The following is a 25,990-nucleotide window of genomic DNA, read 5'->3' on the forward strand; positions in this document are numbered from 1 at the left end:
ACACACACACACACTCACACGTAAACACAGACAGACACGCGCGGGCGGGCACACACACGGACACACAGAGACACATGCATGCACACACTCGAATGTGCACACACACATACACAGACACGCGCGCGCACACGGTTATTCACAGACACTGATACGTCTTAAACCACATGCATTTTCAGTTTTATCTTTACAAGCTTCTATTTCAATCTAACACTGTGTATTTGCAGAATAGATCATGCTGGTTTTGAAGCCCTGTATATCTGTAGCAGTCCTGTGGGAGGCTAAAGCAGAGGTCACAACGAAAACACATCAGACAGACCATGGTTAAGAATGACGATGATCCTGGAAGCGACGGATCAAAAGCACCACATAGTAACATCTGTTAGAGAGTCTGAGCTCCGCCTTAGCCCCGGCAGAGCTGCCCTGCACTTTACTTTGATCTAGATTCAGCAATCTGATGAAGGGCTTTATCAGGCCAGGCTACCAAGTCCCAAAGGACAGAGTGATAGCAGAGGGATGCAGCTACTAAAAACACAATATACAAGTGCAACATATAAGCACACTGGTCTGGGTATAGCAAACAGAATCGGTGAAATATGGTTTTGTTTTCCTCAAGCTGTGCAGTTAAATGTTTGTTTTCTTGTCACTTAGCAGACTTTTTAAAACCCAACGACATTTACATCTAACTATACAGCCACACATTCACCTGTCTGTCTCCCATAACTGCGAGCATGGAGCCTATCGATGAAGCACAAGGTGAGAGGCACCCTGACCATCATGGTGTCTGCACACGTTCAGCTGCACACTGAGAGCCTTTCAGAGACACCAGCTCACACAAGGCACATGGTACATTAGAATTACACATATACATTAGTTTGTAAAATGTCACACCCATGAAACCAATCTGTAGTAACACAGTAGCATCTTGAATAGCTATTTATATGGTGGTCTTAATTAAATTATAATTAGGGTTCAGTCCCTTTCATCCACTTTAAATGAACTGATTTGCCAAAGGTTGATAATGGATTTAATCTACTCTGCCATTATATATATATATATATATATATATATATATATATATATATATATATATATATAGAGAGAGAGAGAGAGAGAGAGATAGATAGATAGATAGATAGATAGATAGATAGATAGATAGATAGATAGAAAGAAGGCACGACAACGCTTTCTGAATTATCACAATGAAGGAATTTAGTGCTTTGTATTACAGTAGCGCAAACTCAAAAAAAACTTTTTCAGAATTTACGCTGGAAAAAAACCGAACCATGCATATAATATGCAACGTCAAGTTGTCCACACGTACACAGATATTTTTAAAACGTAGTTTTCTCTATGCGTTTTGGCCTTTCGTTCACACGCAAACTCCATTGTCACCGTCTTATGCGTAGACAGTGAAATCGTTTTTGGCTTGTGACGACAGAGTGTGCGACGTCATCACTTCGTTTGACATCAGAGCGGTCGCCATTCCCTGTTTATTAATTAATTCATTATTAAGCGATTTTGTTATTGACAGCGCATTTTTAGCGTTTTCATGTGGACTGGGATTTTTTTAAGTGTTGATGTGGACGGGATTTTTTTTTAATAAGAGAGGGAAAACACCGTTTTTAAATATACCCGTATACGCGTGGACAAGGCCAAAGACTCAGTGGCTAGAAAAACGCCTTTGTTTAGCTCACAGAAAATAATTATGTTCTTAGGAACAAACGTAGCTAGCGTGTTTTATCGCTAACGCAGTCAATGAAGCCTTGAATGACAAACCACAGCCTGAGCATGTCTGTTGAAATTAACAAGAATGACACTAGCAGGTTAGTAAATTAAGTCACAAGTTCCTGAGCACAGCGCTGCTATTTGCTAAACGCTCTATTTTTCTGTCCTATAATGACATTCAGTGAGCAATAAAGTGACAGTATATTTTACTACATATTGTACCTTGGGAATTTGCAACGAGCACCAAAGCAGCTTCTTTCCTTAGGTTACTGGCCATGAAAAAAGGAAGATTCATGACGAACAAGCTGAGCCCAACAAGGTGTGTCACGTGATTCACTTGCATCTAAAGACAGTGATAGGCTGTATTTAAAAGTCTATAAGGTTGATGACGAAGGTTCTTAAAATGACAGAAAATAAATAAATGACATATTTTATTAAGAATTTTAAATATTTTACATACATAAAATACAATCTCTCAAAGTTTGTTTGTTACAAATTGCATTTACTGTAGTCAAAAGTAACTAAATATGCATTTAAAATGCATTTAATTGAAATATTGCCCATCTCGGGGCAGAATCATTATTGGGTGACTTCTAGGCACCTGCCCCTCGTTCAGGACACCAGGCTCTGAGCCTCTCACATCAGCACAGCTGTTTCTCTTGTTTGCTTATGCCTCTGTCTGCCTTCACTGTGCCCCCAGGGTAACTCAAGATGTTCTTGAAGCTATACCCTTCTGATGAACGGTTTCCTTCCTCCACATCTTGGTAAAATAAATCGTGTAACATCTCTTACTTAAGCCCTTGAATTGCAACTTGAGGTGTCTCTCCTTAATGCTTTCATATTAATAACAAAGTTTACATGCTGAAGGTTATTAGTTCACAGATATAACCACATATTATTATTTGACAGCCCACAGCAGGTCTGCACCCTCTGGCATGTGAGCAGCACATGTTTCATGTGCACATGTGTGTAGGACCTGCGGGAGGAAGCGTGTGGCGACCAGTGTTAGTTCTGCAGATGAACGTGAGCTCAGGATGCCACGTGGTACTTTGTCATCATTGTCGGATGAGAGTTTCTTCTGATTCGCTTAACAAGAACAGGCGGGTTCAACAGCACACTTAGAGATTAGAACTGACTTATTAAGTGCATATGAGACATCCCTTAGGACCCTGAGGGTAAATTATAAAATGCTGGATAACATGATAAAACTCAATGCAAGTGGCAATAAATAATTCTGTAGCCTATTCCGTTTATGTATTATAAAAGGCAGGAAATTAAAGCTTATTTTAGAGGAGATTCTTAACTAGACAGAATGGATAATGAATCATTTTTTCAGCTTTAAGAGATGAAAGCAAGATTTTCTTAAGGGAGCCTAGAGCGAGATAGGACAAAATGACTTTCTCCAGAGCCTTTGGGGTTGTGGGATCTCGTCCCTGATTCAGCACACGCCCCCCCACCAACTGTGACAGACTCTGAAGCGATAAAGCATCCAGATACAAGTGCAGTAAGTTTCACCGACAAATAACTGCTATGGAAATTATTGGGATTAACAATTAAATTGACCACTTTAAATCTCGATTCTTTTAAACACAGTAACACACTTTGACAAAGAATCAGTGGCACCGTACCGAAGTAGCCAGATTTTGCTTTATAAAGGAAAATAAAGTCGGTCTGGAAAAGATGCCAGTTAAACACAAATAACAAGTTGTGAGCATCTAAAAAACTGGCTCATCATTGTGTGTTTGTCGTGTCATCCTCTTTGAACACAGCGTCACCCAAAAGTCTGAACCTCCCTCTCTTTTTTACAGGAGAGCAAGACAATTCTGGAGCTCTGGAACGTAGTCTGAGGTGCTGATAATTGTAGGAAGAGTGTGTAAAAAAGGCCATATTGTGAAGCATGTCAGTACAGGGGTTAGCACAGTCAGCACATTTCACTGTGCTAGACTTAACGGTGTTTATTTCAAAACTACAGGCTGCAGTGGTGATATACAGTGACAGCCACCCTTAGTCTGAGGACGCAGCACCAGCGGAAGCCCACAGAGCTCCATCTGAGATCCCAGAGGAAAACAGGCCCTTGATGCTGCCAAGCTAATCTCCACATTAAACACTCTGTTCTCGTTGACTCCGTGTCTCCTGGCGAGCAAACAGCTGGTCCAGGCAGCCTGAAATCTGCAGAACCACATGGTCTGCCCACACAGGCAAGGTCACCTCCTTTTATTAGATATACCCAGGCAAAAGCCTCAGTTGGTAAGTCTGTTAGTGTAGAAATATAAAAACATAGTGATCTCCACAAGAATCAGGTAGAGCAGCTAATACAAGTTTTAGGCCAAGTCTAGCTTCAGTAAAATATCTACAGTAGCTATACAAATGAGGATAAGTCCACAGGAGAACTGCTGTATCAGCAAGGCAATGAGAATAACCTATCATGCTGTTGAAAATGAGTCTTCTAAAGGACATGAACCCCATCATCATGTGGCTTGGAACAGCCTGGACACCAGAGTCCTGCTTTAAGAATAACTACATCTCAAACAGGAGAGTCAGTGGAGTCTGGTTTTTAGTAGAAGTGAGAGCCAAGGGGTGGATTCCTGATGGCAACGTTTAACGCGATGGCTGTGTCCAGACGCTAACGTGCTCTTAGCGTCTTGGGATGAGAGAGCATGCAGGAGCATGCATCTCCAGCTGCAATCCATCTACTAGCAATTCAAACAGGTATCACAGCTTATTGCATTTTATTCCAGTAAAAAACCTTTAATGCGATGCACGGCTCCATATTTGTAACACGGCTACAATTTTCAATTCAGAGCTACTGTCAGCACAAACCTCGTGCTTAAAAATATTATAGAATCTGTGAAAACAAATCATAGATCCAATAGAATATGAACTTCCCTGCAGACCATAGTGGTGGATCTTGCTGGCAAGTGTGATTATTCATGGGTCGTCAATTTTGATCGACGTGTTTATGACGCAGTGTAGCTCCCCATACATTTACAAATACATGTCTGCTGAAACACAAACTGCACAGACACATAATTTATATTTTTTGCACGAGCCGTGGCTGACTTGTTTGAAAGATAAACCTGAAATTAAATATTCAATTAAATTTATTAATATTTTTATATAGTACCTTTCACAGCAGAGTCACTCTGTGGCTCTAATACATCCCCACGTCATTTGTATACAATTATTAAATGCACTGAAATATTCATTTGCATTTACAAACATAACCTGTCACCAAATAAGCATATTCCATCATCCTTTAGAAACGAAAGCTTTTCTTGAGCATTACTCCAAGATATCTGCTGTCCTAGTCAAGTATCCACACCTCCTTGTCTGTTGACTAGTAAATAATGCAGTTTTGATTTACTGGCTCACAGCATTCAGAGGCAGCTGATGTCAGGCTTGGAAAGCAGTGATAAAGTCCCTCCACCGCTTACAGGTTATGGATCCAGGACATTAAATTATCAAACAGGAGGGACAGGAACGTACCAAGCATGACACCCTGGCCTCCATCATATCCTGCCCTTTTCTGCATGCTTAGATTCCCAAGTGATGCTGAAGTAACTGTACTACTGATCCTATTCAGGCCTCCCACCTGACCGCCACGTAACCCTGGGGGGGGGGGCACACCACCTAAAAATAATGGTTGAAATTATATTCACAACATCCTCCAAAGGAACTGACATCTCTAATAACTCCCCGGCCCTCCCAGGTCCACCCACAGGAGGCAGAGGCTGGCGCTGATCCAGCCCAAAGCAGGGACTTGCGGTCACACAGACAGCTGTGCGGGCAGATAACTACCACATAAAGCTACACATGAAAGACTGTGATAGCACAGCAATTTCCAACCTGCTTTCTCAGGCCTGCGGCGCTGAAACAAACACAGGCTCATGTGCAAACACACCTCCTCCCATCCCTAGCAAGCACCACAATCCGCCCCAGTGCCATAACTGGCTCGACACCGATGCAGTGACTTTTGCAGTGAATCGCGCACAACTCTGGGCCTCCAGCACATGCACTAAAGCACAGCGACCGGACGGAAGAACATTACAGTACTGCATGATGTTTGAAGCCCAGCTGGTGGGAGGGAAGCCTTACAAGCGGCTGCACATGGAGGATAGTATTCTGCACTGCACTCTTCTATTCCGTAATAATGTTAAAGCTGAATAAGATCGATGCCCTTATTATTTAAAAAATATATAGAAATTCATACGTATATACGTATGTTTACCATATATGCAACTGTCTTGAAAGCATTCGCGTGTATCACAGAATTCTAGAAATAAAATATTACAAATGATTTTCATAGAGTGTTATTAGAGCGTGAGCGTAGTGGCGTGCAGATGCTGCTCACAGAGATGCTGCTCACAGACATGCTGCTCACAGACATGCTGCTCACAGAGATGCTGCTCACAGACATGCTGCTTTCAGGCCCACTGAGCTTCTGCGATTCACACGCAGCTCTGCGCTGACTAGGGGCGTCACATTTGCCTGCATCTGGGGAAGAAGCAACACACTGTGTCTCACAATAGTGCATGTAGCAGGAGGCAAAACCAAACGTTACAGCTGATTGGCCACAACAAAAGGCAACGTGTGATGAGGTAGAAGGAGCTCGGCCAAGACAAATAGTGTTTATGGACAAACCCTGAGTCACTCGCTCCCTCTCCCATACGAGAGACTGCAGTAATGATATGCAGGTAACACTGTCGAGATGAAGACTGGGTCAGGGTGACTCTCCATCGCAAGATGGTTACTTTGGGTTAAACCAGGCAGTGGCTTAACGTGCCTGGGAATCCAACCCACCACGTGTTTGAAAGTTAGTTCTTGCATTGTTGTATAATGTAGTCTTTTTGGCATATTTTTTAATTTTCAGGTTTAAGTTTTGGGTTTAAACGCGTCGATAATAAAACTTATGTAGCCCAACAAGACGGGAGTGATGCTCTTTAGGATGCTGTCGTACCGGGATAATCGCTGCACATAAGAGGAGAGAAGCAGTAAAGATTGTTCACTGGTTAATATTGTTTATCGGATGCACAGACAATGGAGGCTCATAAGTGGAAGGTTGTATCTGATAAATTTGTCTTTTAGTCTCTTTTTGTAATTAACCTGTATGGCACCATGTGTTATATGACTTATTAAAGTTAAATTATTTTTCTTAATCAGCTTTTCTATACCGTCTATTTCAGATGAAACGTACCAAAAAATTAAACATCTACACTAAGTGGGTCCTGATTACTGATGTAGATCATTGTATTTTAGGTTTCCTGTGAAAACAATGGCTTGACAGGCCAATTCTATTATGATTTAAGAACATGTCATGGGCCATCTAAAGCAATGGTTCAGAAAGTATTACAGTCATGAAGAGATTGTCAGGAGTGTCAGAAATGTAGGCTAGAAGGCTGAGCTGAAAGCCAAATTATTAATCTCTTATAAATCTTTCTGTTATCTTGCTTTGTGAGCAGCCTGATCCTTCCTCACCGACAAAGGCGATAATCCCCGTTTAGTCGCTGTCAGATACCGACACAGAGTTACTAGTCTGATATTGTCAATTACCGATAATATCGTCAAATTGTTATTCACTTCATATGGGTTAGCTGACGAACAGCTGCATAACGCACACAAAGCGCATTACTCTGCCAGGCCTTAACGGCGGTCCTGTGCTGCTGGCCGACTTACAGCTTCACAAAGCGCATTACACTGCCAGGCCATAACGGCGGTCCTGTGCTGTACTGCTGGCCGACTTACAGCTTCACAAAGCGCATTACTCTGCCAGGCCTTATCTGCGGTCCTGTGCTGTGCTGCTGGCCGACTTACAGCTGCACAAAGCGCATTACTCTGCCAGGCCTTATCTGCAGTCCTGTGCTGTGCTGCTGGCCGACTTACAGCTGCACAAAGCGCATTACTCTGCCAGGCCATAACTGCGGTCCTGTGCTGTGCTGTGCTGTGCTGCTGGCCGACTTACAGCTTCACAAAGCGCATTACTCTGCCAGGCTGTAACTGCGGTCCTGTGCTGTGCTGCTGGCCGACTTACAGCTTCACAAAGCGCATTACTCTGCCAGGCCTTAGCTGCGGTCCTCCATGCTTGAAGCTTCATTGCACATAGTAATGGAAATCTTGATTTTGAGCAGAGCGCTGTGGCATAAATATTAAATAATTTAAAATCTTTTCAGAAAAGTAAATAAATCATGTTAAATGTACTTGCACAATACATGATTAATAATATAACAGAGTAATGCACCTGCGCCTTCTGCAAAAAGCAATGCAATTACGTCCCGTGCGTGAGCAGAACATAAATATATGATGCAATATAAAATAAAAATATACAATGTAATAATGTTAAAACTGAATAAGATTGATGCCCTTATTATTTTAAAAATATATAGAAATTCATACATATATACGTATGTTTACTATATATGCAACTATCTTGAAAGCATTCGCGTGTATCACAGAATTCTACAAATAAAATATTACAAATGATTTTCATAGAGTGTTATTAGAGCGTGAGCATAGCGGCGTGCAGATGCTGCTCACAGAGATGCTGCTCACAGAGATGCTGCTCACAGACATGCTGCTTTCAGGCCCACTGAGCTTCTGCGATTCACACGCAGCTCTGCGCTGACTAGGGGCCTCACATTTGCCTGCATCTGGGGAAGAAGCAACACACTGTGTCTCACAATAGTGCATGTAACATGTTACAGCTGATTGGCCACAACAAAAGGAAACGTGTGATGAGGTAGAAGGAGCTCGGCCAAGACAAATAGTGTTTATGGACAAACCCTGAGTCACTCGCTCCCTCTCCCATACGAGAGGCTGCAGTAATGATATGCAGGTAACACTGTCGAGATGAAGACTGGGTCAGAGTGACTCTCCATCGCAAGATGGTTACTTTGGGTTAAACCAGGCAGTGGCAATTCTGATCATGCCTGACACATCAGACCAATGCTGAAGTCTTCATTTTCTGGGCCGGATTAAAAGTGTTAAGTGTCCAGGGCAACATCACACATGACGTCACATCGGAAAGAAGCAGAAATCTGAAGACAGGAAAAACACTACACAGGCTTTTCAGCGAGTGCTATATTATTCTTATTAAACATGAAATAATTTTCATTTGTTAAAAGACACCAGTGAATAGGATGGGGGGGGCGGGCTAATGGGGGGGGTGCCCTGCTTGGTGCCCCCTAAGGACCTGGTGCCCATAGGCACGTGCCCATATGCCCATATGGTTAATACCGGCCAGATTACCTTACCAAACCATGTGGCAGTTAAGTCACAGGGTTCGTAAGCTGCACTGGCAGCTGTGACTGGGAACCGCAAACACAAAGGCTGACATGCAGGGAGTCCAAACCTGAAGGCGCAAGTCAGCCCCACCAGTCAGCTCCACCAGTCAGCCCCACCAGTCAGCCCCACCAGTCAGCCCCACCAGTCAGCCCCACCAGTCAGCCCCACCAGTCCAATGCTGCCAAGGTAATCCTGAGAGCACCCCTTTGACGATGGAAGTCGCTGTAGGTCAAGTGTCCGTGATGGTCACCCTGGATACCGGAGTGTCTATTTCAGCTGTTCAACCAAACACTTTGGAAAGGTGCTGAATAACTTAACAGGTACTGAAAGTCGCCCTCCCTTGCGTTAGTAAGTTCTATAGGCTGCAGGCTAACTTGTCTGACACACTGAGCCATTGACATGTCAGGGTAAGAGTATGACTGTGTTCTTATGATCAGGTTATGAAAATGCTAGAAGTAGGCATTTTTATTTCTGCATTGACTAGAGGAAGATCATCCAAGTTGCAATTAAAGAATCATACCCACCTCCAAGGGAAGAGGAGTCTTTGGTCTTATCATCATGGGGCAAAAACATCTCCACACTATACCTTACCCGAGGCTACTGGCAGGCGTCTGTGGCTGAGGACTTTCATTCAGTGACGGCGTTTGTATCACACAAGGGCCCTTTTCAGTTTAAGGTGATGCCCTTTGGACATTCGGACACCCGTGACCTTCTACAGATTAATGAGCTCTGGCCTGACTGACCTGATGTGAAGCTGCTGTGTGATTTTACCTGCTTGACATCAGCGGCTTTGCCGTTTCGGAGCAGCAGAGATTTGGCCTGACTCCTGAGCTGTCTTGCACATGCAGGCCCGACTCCTGAGCTGTCTTGCACATGCAGGCCCGACTCCTGAGCTGCCTTGCACATGCAGGCCCGACTCCTGAGCTGCCTTGCACATGCAGGCCTGACTCCTGAGCTGCCTTGCACATGCAGGCCTGACTCCTGAGCTGTCTTGCACATGCAGGCCTGACTCCTGAGCTGTCTTGCACATGCAGGCCTGACTCCTGAGCTGTCTTGCACATGCAGGCCTGTCTCCAAAGCTGGCAAATGCCATTTCTATAAGGCAGCCTTTCATTTACCCTGATTACATGGTCACACCAGAGGGTTTGAACCTGGATGAGGACAAAATCAAGGTCATTAAGGGTTTCCCGATACCGGTGAATGTCAAGGGTATACGGCAGCTTCTTGACCTGGCAAATAGGAGATTTGAATGGCTATGCCAGGATTGCAGAGTCAATAATCACTCTTACCCAGGTCGGACTGGCTGTCATCTGGCACCTTGACTATCAAGAGGCCGGTCAAATGCTCCTATACTCACTATTTGGATGGTCTCTCCATATGGGTGCTTGTGATGTTAATCTGGGCACAGTGCTGGTTCAGGCTGATGCTGCTGCAGGACAGAAATGCGGCAAACTGACCTGTACAGATGTCTTTCAGCCAATTTCCCTTCCATCTGCTGGTGGCTGAGATCTTGGACCACTGCGATGTGCACAAGTGCAGCAACTACACTGCATTAGTCAGCGACGCTATTTGACAGACTCTATTGGAAAATAAGCTCAGTTTTCTAGCTAATGTCTCCGTTTTGTTTGCAATATTACTCGCGGATATTTCACGAAACTCAATATCATGCAGCCCTATTCAATATAACTAAATACCCACAATTGCATACCAACTGTTCAAAGGGTGATAGACGGCAGAAGCACGACCAGCTTGTCTTTTGAAACAATCGTGTTGAACATGCCTGCAATAACTGTTGAAAATTGAGCAATTTCTCATTTGTGCAGTTTTGATAGTTCCGGTTTTAATAGGCTGTAAATGGGGGTTAACAAAAACCAGGGAATGAAGACAACAGGATGTTTGTGTTTCCGGATGCAGGAATTACCTGCATTTGCACACGTAGCCCTTCAGACTTCATGCCAAATGATTATTTCACAAAGAGCCAGATTTTTATATTAGTGACACAGAGACTCAGTTTATTTACACTACTCTATGCAGTCATTTCCATTACATTCTCTGTAGTGCATCTTGACTTTCAGTTATTGCACCACCATGCTCCAGTCAGAGCACTGAGGTCAACATCTCAGCTGCTTCTAGATGTTCCAGCTTCTAGATTAAAGACCAGAGGCGACAGGTTTCTCAGTCACTGCCCCTAAACTATGCATATCAGAGCTACTCAGACCCTTGAAAGATTTAATGTCTCTACTTGACACATTTATTTGAATTGGCTTTTAAATGTCAAGCACAACTGGAATTATTTATTTTATAGTTTAGTTATACTGATTAATCTTAATATGACTTCTTTTTATTCTTTGCTTCTTATTTCCAATTTGCTGCATACGTTTGTTGAGGCGTATTTTTAAAAATGTAAAGCACTTTGGGACAGCAAGTGGTTGTCTGTAAATGTGCTATATAAGTAAACTTGAACTAAGAAATTATCAATGGTAAATACAAACATCACAAAAAGTTTAAAACAAGGGGTATATTACAAGAACCCATTTAATTATTCAGATAAAAGGTTTTCTCCAAGGTAATTACATTTATAGTTTAACACAAGAGACGATGATTAAACATGTTAAATATGCTCCAGATAAAATAAAAAAAAACCTTTACACTTTAGGGATTTAAGGATCCTCATTACAAGTCATTCTTCTGCAATCTAAACATGGAAGATACTACTGTACTAGGAGATAGAGCTGTACAGCACTGCTGTTCCCTGTGGCTGGTAGGTACACCGAGGCAGAGGGGATCGGAATCCTGCAGGCGGAAACTCACGGGTAAGCTTAATAACAGAGGACAATCAAAACGGGGGGGTGCAAACCTCCCCACAGCTGCTTATCCAGTGCGGGGGAGAGCAGGAAGGTGGGGCACAGCGCATTCTATAACCTCAAGGCAAAATGTGCCCATATCGTGGAAAATTCCAGCAGCTTCATCTTTCTTTAGTCACCAGGGCAGACAGGTGAAAATACTACAAATGTAACAGTAACTTCTAAAGCCTAATTTAGACAGAGCACAGACTACGGCGTACGGTACACAGCTACACCATACCTACACTGAACCGACACTAGAGATTCCACACAGACGTATAAAATCAGCCTTAAGTCAACACACCAGTGAGGTGCCCAAACTGAGTTTAATCTATTCCACTTAGGAACACACAACCACTGGGTTTCAAGTTGCCATAAGTATCTAGTAACACTGGACAATGACCAGCCATTTGATCAAAAACATTCTAAACAGATAAAATTAATTGCAAAATTGACTATCATAGGAGATGCTGCTGGTCATCTTATCTTGCTGTTAATCTTTATGCAAAATTTATAAACCCTAAAATCAGCATAAAATGGGAAAATGGCAGTTATTACGGAAGACAAAAACAACCTAATATGGAAAAAAGTTACGCAGATGAAGAGATGGATCAATCAGCACCGTAAAAATCAGCATGTTTAGTGCTCTAATCAGCTCTACTCACAGCGAAACAACCCGCCCTTTCGCGTGACACCCATGTGCGTCTCATTCAAACCGAGCTTTACCTTCACAAACACCAGAAGGGGGAATGGGGGGGGGGGGAAATATTACTATACAGTAAATAAAATGGGAATGATTCAGATCGCGCACAGTCAACCCACTTCATACATCCATTATTATAAAAGGAGACATATATAAACAGACTAAGGAAGACTTACAGGAAGTAATCAATACACCTCGTCACTGCGCCATTAGAGAGACACAGCAACTAGTCTGCTCCTGATCTGCGGCTGCACATTCAAGTTAGACTACAGTGTTTGAGAGAACAATACAAAGCAATAGGACCCCCCCCCACCCCCCCAAGCCCAAGGCATCCAGACGGGCCTCCCACAGGTTTTCTTCGACGATGTGGCAGAAGTTTCCAGAGGCAACAGGTGGGCAGAGGACCTTCTCGCAGAGGACCTTCTAGTTGCTCTGGAAGGTGCTCTGTGCAGCAGAGGTAGCAGCTGTGGCAGCCGCGTTCTGGAAGGTTCTGTTGCTGAGGACACCCTGCGAAAACTCCTGCTGGGCCTTCTGGAAACTGGCCCCCGTCCGCCGGTATTTGGAGTGGACCTGCGGAGACACATGGGTCAGACAGTCACACAGCCTGCACACTCCACGAAGTCCCGGTGATTCACCATCCTTCGCGATCCTGAGATCAGCCCAAACTGGGAGACAACCTGTGCTGTAAGGATTTTATTATTTTTTTTTTGGGGGGGGGGGGGGGGTTCATTAAGTTTTGATTAAACAAGGTGTAGCCTATAGAAAAAGGAGTGTCAAGAATACATTGCATTTAGTCTCATTAGTGCGGTGAGCCTCAGTGCACATACAAGACCACAAACAGCATCATAAAGACTAAAAGCGATACAGGAAACAGAGGCTAATTCCCAGACTGTCATTCGGTCCTGTGTTGGTCCAGTTAACCCAGAACTTGATGCAAGGAGTGGACACACGTACCATTTGCAGCAAAATGACCGAGAGCACGGCGCAGACCGTGAAAAAGCCAGCCACCACCATCATGACCACCGCCACGGCCACGTTGGTCTTGATCATGGATATGGAGGAGATCCAACCACTGCAAATGAAGGAGGGATGAGTTACTGCAGCTTGCATGGTGAGACCAGCTGAGCTGATCATTTCACCACAGCACACACTCATCTTTACGCTGAAGCAGGTCACCGAACATCAACACCATTCAGGACTATCATCCAACTTCCAGACATTTGTTCAGAACAGGATTACAGATATTTATTTTGTAAATTTTACTAACAGCAAGACAGTATGTAAGTATTAAACATGATATATACTGTATGTAATAGGCCTTACTGAGAGGAAGGAGATGCCCTAACACTGAATGATTATTCCAACACTGCTACCCATCTCCTGAAGGTTTACACAGCCTGTAGTTCTTTCAAAATGAAAAAAAAAAACATTATGTTTCCATTCTGGTTCAGTCATAAAATTGCAGAAAACGATCATACAGATTACAGGGCCACAAAATACTTTGATCCTATCACCTTCTAGTATGGATTTACTGGAATTATACTTGATAGTTTAAATGCAGAGCCAAGCAGTTGGGAGCAGTGTGATTTCCTACATCCATAGCGGAGCATGCAGAGTCCAAACAAGCTGAAACACCATAAGTTCAACAGAAGGGGCTCTAACATGCGGTGCAGCTCAAAGTAAGAGAGAAACAAACGCAGATGAGCAGAAAGAAGTAGCTGGTCTGCTGGACAGGAGGGAGGCATGAACTTACAGGAAAAGGCTTCAGGCAAGAAATCACACCAGCATGTTAAGCTGCACAGATCTGTGAAAGAGACAGTGACAGAAAAGGTGCTGGAACCCAAACACTGCAATCAAAAAGGAGAGGAGGTGGGGGGAGAGGAGGAGCAGAACCACGACACCGGGGAGAGGAGGTGGGGGGAGAGGAGGAGCAGAACCACGACACCGCGCACACCAGGGAGAGGAGGTGGGGGGAGAAGAGGACCAGAACCACGACACCGCGCACACCGGGGTGAGGAGGTGGGGGAGAGGAGGAGCAGAACCACGACACCGCGCACACCGGGGTGAGGAGGTGGGGGAGAGGAGGAGCAGAACCACGACACCGCGCACACCGGGGTGAGGAGGAGCAGAACCACGACACCGCGCACACCGGTGAGAGGAGGTGGGGGAGAGGAGGAGCAGAAGCACGACACCGCGCACACCGGGGTGAGGAGGTGGGGGAGAGGAGGAGCAGAACCACGACACCGCGCACACCGGGGTGAGGAGGTGGGGGAGAGGAGGAGCAGAACCACGACACCGCGCACACCGGGGAGAAGTGTTGGGGGAGAGGAGGAGCAGAAGCACGACACCGCGCACACCGGGGTGAGGAGGTGGGGGAGAGGAGGAGCAGAAGCACGACACCGCGCACACCGGGGTGAGGAGGTGGGGGGAGAGGAGGAGCAGAAGCACGACACCGCGCACACCGGTGAGAGGAGGTGGGGGAGAGGAGGAGCAGAAGCACGACACCGCGCACACCGGGGTGAGGAGGTGGGGGAGAGGAGGAGCAGAACCACGACACCGCGCACACCGGGGTGAGGAGGTGGGGGAGAGGAGGAGCAGAACCACGACACCGCGCACACCGGGGTGAGGAGGTGGGGGAGAGGAGGAGCAGAACCACGACACCGCGCACACCGGTGAGAGGAGGTGGGGGAGAGGAGGAGCAGAACCACGACACCGCGCACACCTGGGGTGAGGAGGTGGGGGAGAGGAGGAGCAGAACCACGACACCGCGCACACCGGTGAGAGGAGGTGGGGGAGAGGAGGAGCAGAAGCACGACACCGCACACACCATGGAGAGATACACACATGCACACCTTCAAACCAAAGAGAGGACTGACCTGTTCCCCCATTTCGGGATGCCGACACTCTGGATGATGAAGACCACCACTTGGAAGAAGAAGACGAAGAAGAAGAAGAAGAAACTGAAGGAGCTGTCTGACCTGGATCATGAAGGAAACAAACTGTCATGAGGAGGAATTACGTTGTGTCTCAAAAACACAAGTGGACATAAACATCATGGTCACCTCGTGAAAAAATGCGTAAAGAACAAAGAGCACAATCTGGACAAGTTGGTCTGGAATTATTACAAAGAGGTTACTAAGTTATTACGAAGGTTACCAAGTGATTTGTATTTTGCAACATTTGAGCCAAAAAATAATTCTGTCTTCTCCCTTAACAGGAGAAGTTGTGAAGATGCCGCTTGAGGGAGAAACTCACTTGAAGGCTTTGTACACAGGTCTGTACCAGCAGAGGAAGGAACAAGGGCTGAAGAGGATGAACCAGAGGATGGACAGGCCAAAATCCACCCCATAAGAGGGGTCCACGGTGAAGTAGGACAGGCAGGCCAGCACATTCAGGAACAGGGTCACGCAGTGAACTGCAGGGAAAGGAATGGCGAAGGCCATAGAGACTCAACACAGGACCCACAGTGACACAGTAGCGGCGGCTGGTGTCTGCCGGCGCTGGTCCCTGAAGGCCACACATGCTGCTGTGTGCTGTGGTGTCGTTTTGCCGTCGTTTGTTATTTACTGTTGGCTGATATGCTTACAGTCTTTCTTTATTGGGTACGACTTCGTACAGGAACAAACTTCCATTGTACTTCGTACACATGACACCTTAAACATCAGCATTGTACTTACACATCCAAAGGTAGTACATCATCTTGCAGATTCTTTGGTATTCAAGAGGAATTTCTTCGGCAAAGTCCTGGTAGAAGCAAGGCTTTATGGGAAAACGCCGTGGAAGGGGGGGGCCAGTTATTTTCTTTGCCTGTGGAGAGGGACTTTGATCAAACTGGATTCCAATTACAGCACCACCCCCCTCCAAGTCTGTTAAATAACTGCATTCTATCCCTTTTTTCTGTCAACATACACGACATGATTTGGTAGATTAATCTTACAATACAATTCTGAGGTGTGAAAATATTAACAGCATGCCAAATGTACAAACAGATATTCAACACTGATAATACGTTGGATGATATGACTAACTCTCTCCTCTCACTGATTTGCAGGAGATGCATTTTTGTATGATAGTCTTTGATGACAGCTGCACAATATCCTGCTGTTTGGGAGGTGAAATTCAGTGAAACTAATATTTTCTGTAACTACAGCAATAATGCTTCCAAAACACTATTGTCGTCTTCCAGAGAAGCGCAGGGTGGCTCTAAACTTCAGAGAATCTAAAATCACATCCAATTTACAGCCACACTGCAGCAAGCTGCTCGCCCAACACACCCTGAAGCCGCTTTGCTGAATTTCCTGTTACTTCTGCTCTGAGTCACGAGCACTCAGCCAGTCATTCTGCCCTGCGGAAACAGCGATCTACAAGCACAGCGATAGTGCACGTGCTCAAAACCACTAGCAGGTTAATTCTGCAGTCTCCAAGCATGGGGGGGGGGGCGGGGGGGCCGAGGTGACGCTGAGAGGAAGTCGAATGTTGATGCCCTGCTACCGCCGGCCGGGGATGCAGACTCACCTGTGGGGGAGGGGGGGGGGGGGGGGGTGGGTGCAGACTCACCTGTGGGGAGGGGGGGGGGGGGTGGGTGCAGACTCACCTGTGGGGAGGGGGGGGGGGGGGTGGGTGCAGACTCACCTGTGGGGAGGGGGGGGGGGGGTGGGTGCAGACTCACCTGTGGGGAGGGGGGGGGGGGGGGGTGGGTGCAGACTCACCTGTGGGAGGGGGGGGGGGGGGGGGGGGTGGGTGCAGACTCACCTGTGGGGAGGGGGGGGGGGGGGGTGGGGTGCAGACTCACCTGTGGGGAGGGGGGGTGGTGGGTGCAGACTCACCTGTGGGGGCTCCCCGACTGCGAAAGCTCCTGCTCCTTGCGGTCCAGTTCAGCCGCCTTCCTCTCCAGCTCCTCCTGCTGTCTGAGGAGGTCTGCCTGAACGGCGGCAGCCCACAGCCTGGGGGCACGAAGCAAAATCACATCACAAGGCCATGAGGGCGTGAGGCGGGTCAAGAGGCACCTTCAGTCAAGAGGCACCTTCCTCCAGTCCAGAGGAAACTGTCCAACATAATTCTTTGTGTTCAGTTCTGATGTGAGGTTGTTACAATCAGAATTTATACTGAGATCATTAGAGATCATTAGATTGGTGAATCTGTTGGATCACCATTTTCCATGTAAATCAGTCGTGCCAAATCTTTCTGAAGCATCGCTTGTGTTTCCTGAGTTTTACTTCTAACAGCTCATTTTGCCGCTGGCTTGTCTCAGAAGCGAACGCAGACCACAAGTGTGAGAAGTATCCACCTGTGCACTGGGCTCCACCGATGGCTGCAGTACGGCCGGCTGGGAGGGTGACGCGGGGATAGTGGTCTTGTTCTGCATGTCCTGAGGCACAGGATCCACGTGGGTTGTGTTAATCCCACAGCAATAAACAGTACAGAACAAACTTTATCCGCATTACTAACGCTCAACAAAACCGCATCAAGCCGCCACACCCCCAGACAAACTCATTACCAGATCTTAATATTACTGTGATGCACCGGGGATTTGAACTTTCTGAAGATCTCACCTGAGAGCTCTCAGAAAATGGGTTGTATTCCGAGATGCGGTCCTTTCCACTGCCGGTCGCCTGTGCCACCGAAGGATCCTGTTACACAGAATTAAAAAGCCAGCATTTTATTAGAGACAAGTTACGCACCATGTAACAAAGTAATAAGGAAAATTTACAAGCTCTTCGGGAAAAACGGGTTAAGGAAGGTGTCATATAAAAAAAAAAATCAGTGCAATCAAACCAAGTTTTTCAAATGATAAAAGGTGACTAATAAGAGCCGCTTCCTACAAACCGGTGCAGTGTTGAGTGACACGCAACCATGGAACAATTACTCCAGACAGGTCTGACTTCTTATAACAAGTGCGGCGGGTTGATCAGGATGGGAAGCGGCCGGAAGCAGCGCCCGCGAGCTGTGACGTCACAGCCCGTCCCGCCTGCAAGCCCCGCCCCCACAACGCGGCACGCCTCTGCTTTCACGTACGAGACTTCAGGCACTTTGGTTTTTACAAGTTTATTAAGAGAGTTCGATCATCAATATTACCAATATGAACGTGCTTTAGAATAAACAGACAGGGACAATCTTACCACGCGCCATTAATCAGAGCGCAAAATGCATAACGTCCGATTTATCAGAACGCAAATGCCTTTAAAATATACATTTTTATGAGTGTTCAGTGTTTTTAAAAGGGTGAAAGCGAAAAATTAGGTTTAAGGTTTATTTCTTTTAAAGGGGAATTCTCAAAAGTCTTATATGAAAATACATATAGCAGTCGTTTATGACAATGTTGATAAACGCTTTAAACACTACGCTGCAGTTCATATAGCAATTCGTCAATATCTTACAGCCTAGAGCATATATAAAACGAGGTATAAAGAGGTATAGGTTTTATTCAGGCTGATTCTTAACATAAAGCCTGTTCAGTCGAATCACTTTGGTCAAATGCATTTGCTAACGTCACAACAAACCCTGGGAACAAACCCTGATAAACTTGATTCCTAATAAAAACAGTTTGTGTTTCGGGCTAAACTATATCAATACCGAATTCCTCTTCTATTCACTTCGGCCACGTCAGATGGGTGTTTTGATGTGCTACTATAAAGCAGCGTTGATTATTGCACAATAGCCGGAGGTTTGAGGGTGGGATCCCCCCCCCCTGCTGCGATCTGACGGTCATCGTCAGAAAAACATCAAAAGAAAAAGAGAAAGTTTCTATTTACAGCAGGTGCACGGAAGCCGGGGCCGCCGCTCCTACGCATATTAGTTAAACCATCGCCGACTTATTGGCCAGATGTCGCCGCCATAGATGCCGGGGTGAAACACACCGTCCTAGGGCAGTACCTTGGGTAAAACACTCCCAACAGCACAGCCAGCTGCCCAGGCTAATGCCGTTTCATCGCGATTAGTTTACGGGAGCTGGTGTGGGGTTACAGGCTAAAAAGGGGATACACCTGCCGTCGCAGGTCAACGTCTAGCTGATCAAATTAAGACATCTATAGGGTTATTGAGCAGAAAACAGTTGTCACGCCACTCAGTACTCAAATACGTTTTCTTCTATGTGTTTTCTGAAATTATAACCAAAACGCTAAAAAGTGCATAATACAGTAAAGTAGGGATCCCGTCTTTTAATTGGATTACGAAAATGATCTTCCGAAGGAGACTGGCTGACATAGACGTCCATCATGACGCGTAGTATTAAAAATGCGCGCTAGACCCACCCAAAAACCAACCCAACAGGTTTCTGTCTGACTGTATTACTTAGACAGTTTTCTTTAAAATAAAGTATGCATCAATTTTCATTTTTAGTGCGCATTCTCACCTGGAAAGGATTGAGGTCTAGGGGCTCCGCAAAGGGGTTGCTGTCAAATCCAGACATTCTGAGACGGTGATCCTCAACCCCCCCGAAGCAAACAAACCTGCCGTTTCGCTCCTGTTTTCCCTTGTGTTACGAACTCAGGTTACTTCCTCAAAACCGAGCTTAGTACGCATGCGCAAGAGCTGCATGTGACGTATTGGACACGTCACCAAAGGCACCTCTTATGCGAAATAGGTGGCTGGAATGTTGAAAAAGCATGTATAATATTATGCATTTTTAAATAAATGATGAATCATTTATTTTCCATTTGTAGAAGTACAGGTACACTGTAATTATTCTCTTCGCTGACTCCATCTTGAGGCTTTGGGGTTACAGCATAGGGTCAGCCAACGTGCGGCGCCCCAGTAACTGGAAGGTTAAGTGCCTTACGGGCCACGGACACGTAACTGTCCGCCGAAGCCGGAGCTCTAACTGAACCGCTGAGTCACTCACCGTTGGGTATTTTGAATTTCCAATGTTTACTTTCACCCACAAAAGTTGCAGTTATGTACCGTAGACCCAGCAGGATTTAACATTTCCCGACAAGCTACGCGGGTATTGTAAATTAATGAATGGCAATTTTAAAGGTTGCATTGTAAGGCAAATAAAATTTTTTAAATTACTAATATATTCTGAAATTATGAGAAGGTTACCTAGTAGAGATTGCCTCCATACCCAGCATGCTTTCCAGCCCCAGGAAGAACTGTGTACGTGTTAATTTTCTTAATGAATGTGTTATTGTTGTTTTGTATGTTGTATATAGCGAATGTTTCACCATGTTTCGTGTTAGCGGTGCATGTATGGAAATGTCTACCCTGAATGTAAGTTATATCAAAATTAACCACCTTGTCTCTGCCGCCAAGAATAAAGGGAACTTTTTCCTTTCTAATGAAATGTCGCCTTTTCCTCTGTCTTGATCTATTAGCTCATCTCATTACTGTCAGAATGTGGGATGCAGGCTGTTGATATGATCGACGACCGAATGCAGCAACTTTAGCGCAGTAATATCTGGAGATGGCGCAGAGAAGTCACAGCTGAGCAGAGGGGAAACTGCGGGACTGAGCACTTTGCCTTGCCGGGATAACCTGATGATTGGAGTGTGCCCCACCTGTCCTGGCAGCCGCCCTGGCACCGTCTGCATCTGGTGTGGAAGAAAGCTGCTGCTGCTCTGGGGCAAAATGCAGTGTCTGGACACGTGGCCGGTACAACAAATACAGTGCTGAGAAAGTCATTTAATAAAAATGTAGCAAATTTAATGGTTTTATAAAAAAATATTTGTTTACAAAAATATTTAGAAACAACCAGCAGTTTTAAGTAAAACATTCAAGTAGTAATAAATTGAAACACAAATTATAGTTCTAAAACAGCTGTACTCTCCGGCACTGGAACAGCATAGAGCTGAAGGCAGCGTGGCAGCTGTGCCTGAGGACTCCTGGACCAAACGACGACGCCTGAAGGCCTCTTACACTCATCCAACCCATTGGTACGCAGCTGCAGCGCCTGGCCCTCGCCAAACGCCTCACATCACGCTAAATGTCCCTGAGCATCGCAGTTTCCTGGGGCTCACTTCGTACAACAGCCAGTTCATCAGGGATTTTCCAGCACCACCAAGCCGCTTGCAAAAAAGGGCTGGTGCTTTGTGCAGAGGTAAGATAGTGCCACTGCCTTTGACTAGCCGGCATATGGAGTCTGGGGGTGCTGCAGAAGGACGAATTGGATCTAGCAGCGGTTGGGGAGACTCCTCAGCAACTCTGATGGTTTCTCACACCCCTGTTAAGTGGACAACTGTTGCTACTGCCGCTGCACTGAGGAACACAGCCAGAGGTGAGTCACCATGGCAGCGGTTCAGGTGGCGGCTGAAGCCACGGAGCATCAGGCTGTTGACCGTCAGTAGCTGCATGACGATCTGGGAAACAGCCTGGTGCTGCTGAAGTTGACTGTCGCGAAGTCAGTGCACAGTCTGACGGGTCAACAAAGACTCTGGGGGGGCTGTAGACAGGACACCGAGATGCTTGTAGCCTTCATTGACACGTGCACTGTCCAGAAAGGCCCAGCCAGCCAATCCTGGATGTCCTGGTGACGTCCTGGGGACCCCTGTAGGGATGGTGGGGGGTGGATATCCTGGGCCCATTCCCAGGAGGCGATTAATGGTATTGCCAGAGGAGCTGCACCACAGGTGATCGGGAAGATCTGTAGGCACTGGCAGGCACTGCAGGGGACTTGGTGTCGGGGCCACCTCAGAGTCAGAGGTGTCAAAGGAGTCCTGCATGGTGTTCCTGTGCCGTCTCTTGGAGCACCTGAAGGTGCAAGCTGGTGAGATGACACCAGGGACAGAAGTGTGTCTACGATATGCAGCCATGGACAGAACTTCTGTGCCAGTGACTAAGTTTGGGGGTAGTGCCCTATGAAGAAGAAAGGGGGGTCCCCCAAGCTGGTCCGTCACTGGGAGGACTGGGAGAGGTACTGCAGCACTGCTCTCTGATGTCATTTATCGAGGATGGATGGAAAAACAAAAAGACTCCTGCTTTCCAGATGAAACATGCAGACCAACGTCTCTCCCACCGGGAAACACAAATGAAGGGAGCTGAAGCTGGTTCATTTCAAGTTCTTTTTAATAAGCTGATGATTATTTGATCATAAACTCGTTTGTACAGCGATAAACATTTTAAAAGAAATATTACACAAATTGCACTTTATACATATGACTCGGTCCTGAACAGCTGACATTGAAATACAAAGCTGAAACTGGATTGCGTCATTTACACAATCTTATGTGATGTGGCATTAAACACTTTTAACATGAATACTTTATATATAAATATATAGGGTGGTACAGGATAATATATCCTTTTACATCAGGTCAATTTTCAGATGTACACTAAAGCATAATTATTAAATTATTAATTTGTATTGTATATATGCATGTGTATATTTGTATACATACACACACATAAAATGTATAGCAGAGCATCCCTTTTTCCAGTGATTAGTTCATTCACCTTTGCAGGATGCCAAGCATAACGACTCAGAGCATCATCAGCTTCAGTTCATTAGCCTGCAAAGAGGAAGCGCTGTGCGGCCCTTCGACGCCCCAGCAGGTGTAGCAGCAGTGAAAGGCGACTGCGTCCTGCCAGGCCGGCTGCGTAGGCCGGCACAGAGCCAGCGCTGAACACCACGACGACACACGCTGCTGCAGGAGGGGCTAAAGGCCGTCCGAGGAGGTAAGAGCATCACAAAAGCCCAAGATTCCTTTTTTATATGAGAGAGACTGACTTTTTTCTTCCAGTTGCATTTGATGAAAAATAAATGAAGTACAAAATAGTTTTTCCCACAGTATATGGTGAGTATACACAACCACCAAGTTATCCCCCCCAAATGCAAGCTAGAGTGATTATGGGTTAAAGGCCTTACTAATGTCCGAGGGAGGAGTGTGGGTGTGGCTACACATAAGCACGACCTGATTGGTCCTCGAAAAGGTGGCGTATTACCAGCAGAATGCCATGAAGAATAGAACCACATGTGAGTTTGTCTAGAAACAGACACACAAGCTTTAGTGTACATCTAACAGTAGTAACCTACAATATGTGCATCTCTCTTTGAAATAGCAGAATTCACATAAGAGTATTGCACAGGTGACATCATCCTGCGTACACAAGCTCACCATTTGAGGCGCTTTGAGGTTACTGGGGCTTCTATTGGATCTACAGATGGCAAAGACTGCTGGACACATTGTCAGTCTAAACAGTAACAATGATAGTAGCTTTAATATTGAGATACACTGGCTTCAGTATTCGATTACCTTTCATGTGCAGCATACAGACAAATACTCTTCTCAGCTCCCGCTCCAATAGTGATGTAGTACTTAGAGTTACAATGGAGAAACGTCAGTCTAGATCGAAGAAGACTAAATTAACTGCTTGTGCAGATAGAAGGCAGCAGGGCTGCGGCTGGCAGTTGGGTGCCGGAGGCCTCAAGGCGGATGCCGGACTGGGCAGCACAGCGGTGCTGCCACAGTAAACATGCCAGCCAGTATCCCAGTGCCTGCATAAGGCTAGCCTTAGCTGGAGTCCGCCTGACGCCATGCAGACAGACAGTGACTCCCAGAGAGCCACCCGCTCGTCAGGCTAAAGGGACAGTGCCTGCATAAGGCTAGCCTTAGCTCGAGTCCGCCTGACGCCATGCAGACAGGCAGTGACTCCCAGAGAGCCACCCGCTCGTCAGGCTAAAGGGACAGTGCCTGCTCCAGGGCCATAAGTGACTGTGTGACACTACTGCAGGTGCTGAGCAGCCTTACCACTGTGGCCATGCCCATTGGCTGAGGTGGCATTTGACTGGGCAGAAGAAAGCAAGGTGAAAAATGAGTTCAATCTGACCACTGGTGCACCAGGGGACGGTCCTGGAGACCACCTCCCAGGTCCACACAAGTTGACGGTCCAGGAGACCACCTCCCAGGTCCACACAAGGGGACGGTCCTGGAGACCCACCTCCCAGGTCCACACAAGGGGACGGTCCTGGAGACCACCTCCCAGGTCCACACAAGTTGATGGTCCAGGAGACCACCTCCCAGGTCCACACAAGGGGACGGTCCTGGAGACCACCTCCCAGTTCCACACAATCATCGCACACACAGAAAGTTACACCCATAGACATGACAGTAAAAACCAGGAACACATACAATGGAAATGATCATGATAATGATGATGAAATTCAAGTCCTTATTTGGTTACTTTAACACTGATACCTCAAAGGGTATTTTAGGGTGAAACCAAGAGGAAAAGGCATCTTGTGAAACAGGGCTATTACATTTACTGCAGTAGGGAGCATAAGAGTAAATGTGGTTTTGTAGGGGAACCGTGACTGTAAAGGACAAGCTAAGCTGGTCCCTAGATCCCCCCTTGCCCCCCCACGGAAGCAAAGAGCAGCACGGACACAGAAGAGTGAGTCGTTTAAAAAATCTATACCTTCAAAAATATGATTGATTTGCCACAGGTAACTGTTTGCCTCTAACTACCCAGTAGCTACTGGGGTTCCAGCTTCATATTCATACGTATATCACATTTTATACATGTACATAGATACCTTTTCATGATGTGGAAAGTGTAACAGGATAGTTACCTATCCTTCACTGAATTATCAAACTTCACTGAATTATCTGAGCCCTCTGTTGCAGCTGCATGTGTGTTTTGTTCACGCATCCTGCCCGTCCGTTGGCTCTGCAGTGCTGCATTATCCAGCCCCCCCCCCCGATGTGGTGCCCCCGACAAGCCATATCACTGTGTGACACGTCATGCCACCCCACTCCTCACTGCCGCTGCCAGTGGGGGGTGGATTGAGCTTTGGGGTGCAAAAGTACTGCTGTGGCTGATCTTGTCAATCAAGGCCCACGACAGAGACCTTAAAGGGCGGGTCTGCTGACCCCTCCCTCTGACCCCTCCCTCTGAACAGAGTGGTGCTGCAACACTCAATCACTTCTGCTTTCTGCTGACGTGGATAACTGAGGGGGGAGTGCTGATGCTGATGAACTGATGAGCCGAGCAGCTTTGCACTTAGCGTCTGTCACACCATGAATTCGCTGTTGCCGTACAGGAGCTGCTGCGATGCGTCTTGCCCCCCACCAGAGCCGGCCTCCTCAGGGGCTTCTGCTCCGGTTTCTTGGGGGATATCTTGGCAGCCTTCAGCTTCAGCCGGCCCTTTTCCGCGCTGTAGGTGCCGTGGCTGATGTAGAGAGGCCTCGACTCGTTCTCCCGGTGTGGGCCGAGGGAGGCCGATCCGAGCCGAGAGGAGCGAAACAGGTCAGACAAGGGTGACTCGGAGCGGAGGTGAAGGTGGTGCGAGGCACCAGGAGGACATGGGTAGGAGGAGGCCGTGGAGCCAGAATCGGTGGAGTCCAGGGATTCGGGCTGCCGCCTCAGGACACGCCGGCCTCGTCCCGCCACCTTCCTTGGCCTGGCAGGAGGACCCATTTGGTTTCTGTCTGCATGGTGACACAGGGCACAGAAATGAGAAAATGTCGCCCCCTATAGGCAGCGGCTGCCAGGTATCGCGTGCGCACCA

General features: G+C 46.5%; 2 protein-coding genes and 1 long non-coding RNA gene across 3 annotated transcripts in view; 1 reads left to right on the forward strand and 2 right to left on the reverse strand.

The window, feature by feature from the left end:
- Positions 1-11,520: 11,520 nt before the first annotated feature.
- scamp2l (secretory carrier membrane protein 2, like) lies at positions 11,521-20,053 on the reverse strand. Its single transcript, XM_049031588.1, is given in 10 exon segments — positions 11,521-13,119; positions 13,504-13,621; positions 15,426-15,527; positions 15,805-15,964; positions 16,227-16,338; positions 16,340-16,369; positions 17,372-17,498; positions 17,844-17,917; positions 18,102-18,179; positions 19,901-20,053. Coding segments are annotated over 10 exon segments (1,005 nt in total). The 5' UTR covers positions 19,958-20,053; the 3' UTR covers positions 11,521-12,972.
- Positions 14,875-15,419, forward strand: LOC125704009 (uncharacterized). The gene is made up of 3 exons (XR_007381009.1): positions 14,875-14,970; positions 15,024-15,127; positions 15,337-15,419. It is a non-coding gene; the product is annotated as an uncharacterized LOC125704009 (long non-coding RNA).
- A 2,477-nt stretch (positions 20,054-22,530) lies between the features above and the next one.
- The window catches only part of myo9aa (myosin IXAa), a 111,794-nt gene continuing 108,334 nt past the window's right edge, over positions 22,531-25,990 (reverse strand). Inside the window, exons 44-45 of the mRNA XM_049030214.1 lie at positions 24,421-25,910; positions 22,531-24,381 (exon numbers count right to left, since the gene is read on the reverse strand). Of these exons, the coding sequence (XP_048886171.1) occupies positions 25,483-25,910 (428 nt within the window). The 3' untranslated portion in view covers positions 22,531-24,381; positions 24,421-25,482. The remainder of the gene's footprint in view (positions 24,382-24,420; positions 25,911-25,990) is intronic.

Source organism: Brienomyrus brachyistius, chromosome 11 (assembly GCF_023856365.1).
Source record: "Brienomyrus brachyistius isolate T26 chromosome 11, BBRACH_0.4, whole genome shotgun sequence".
Lineage (NCBI taxonomy): Eukaryota > Metazoa > Chordata > Actinopteri > Osteoglossiformes > Mormyridae > Brienomyrus > Brienomyrus brachyistius.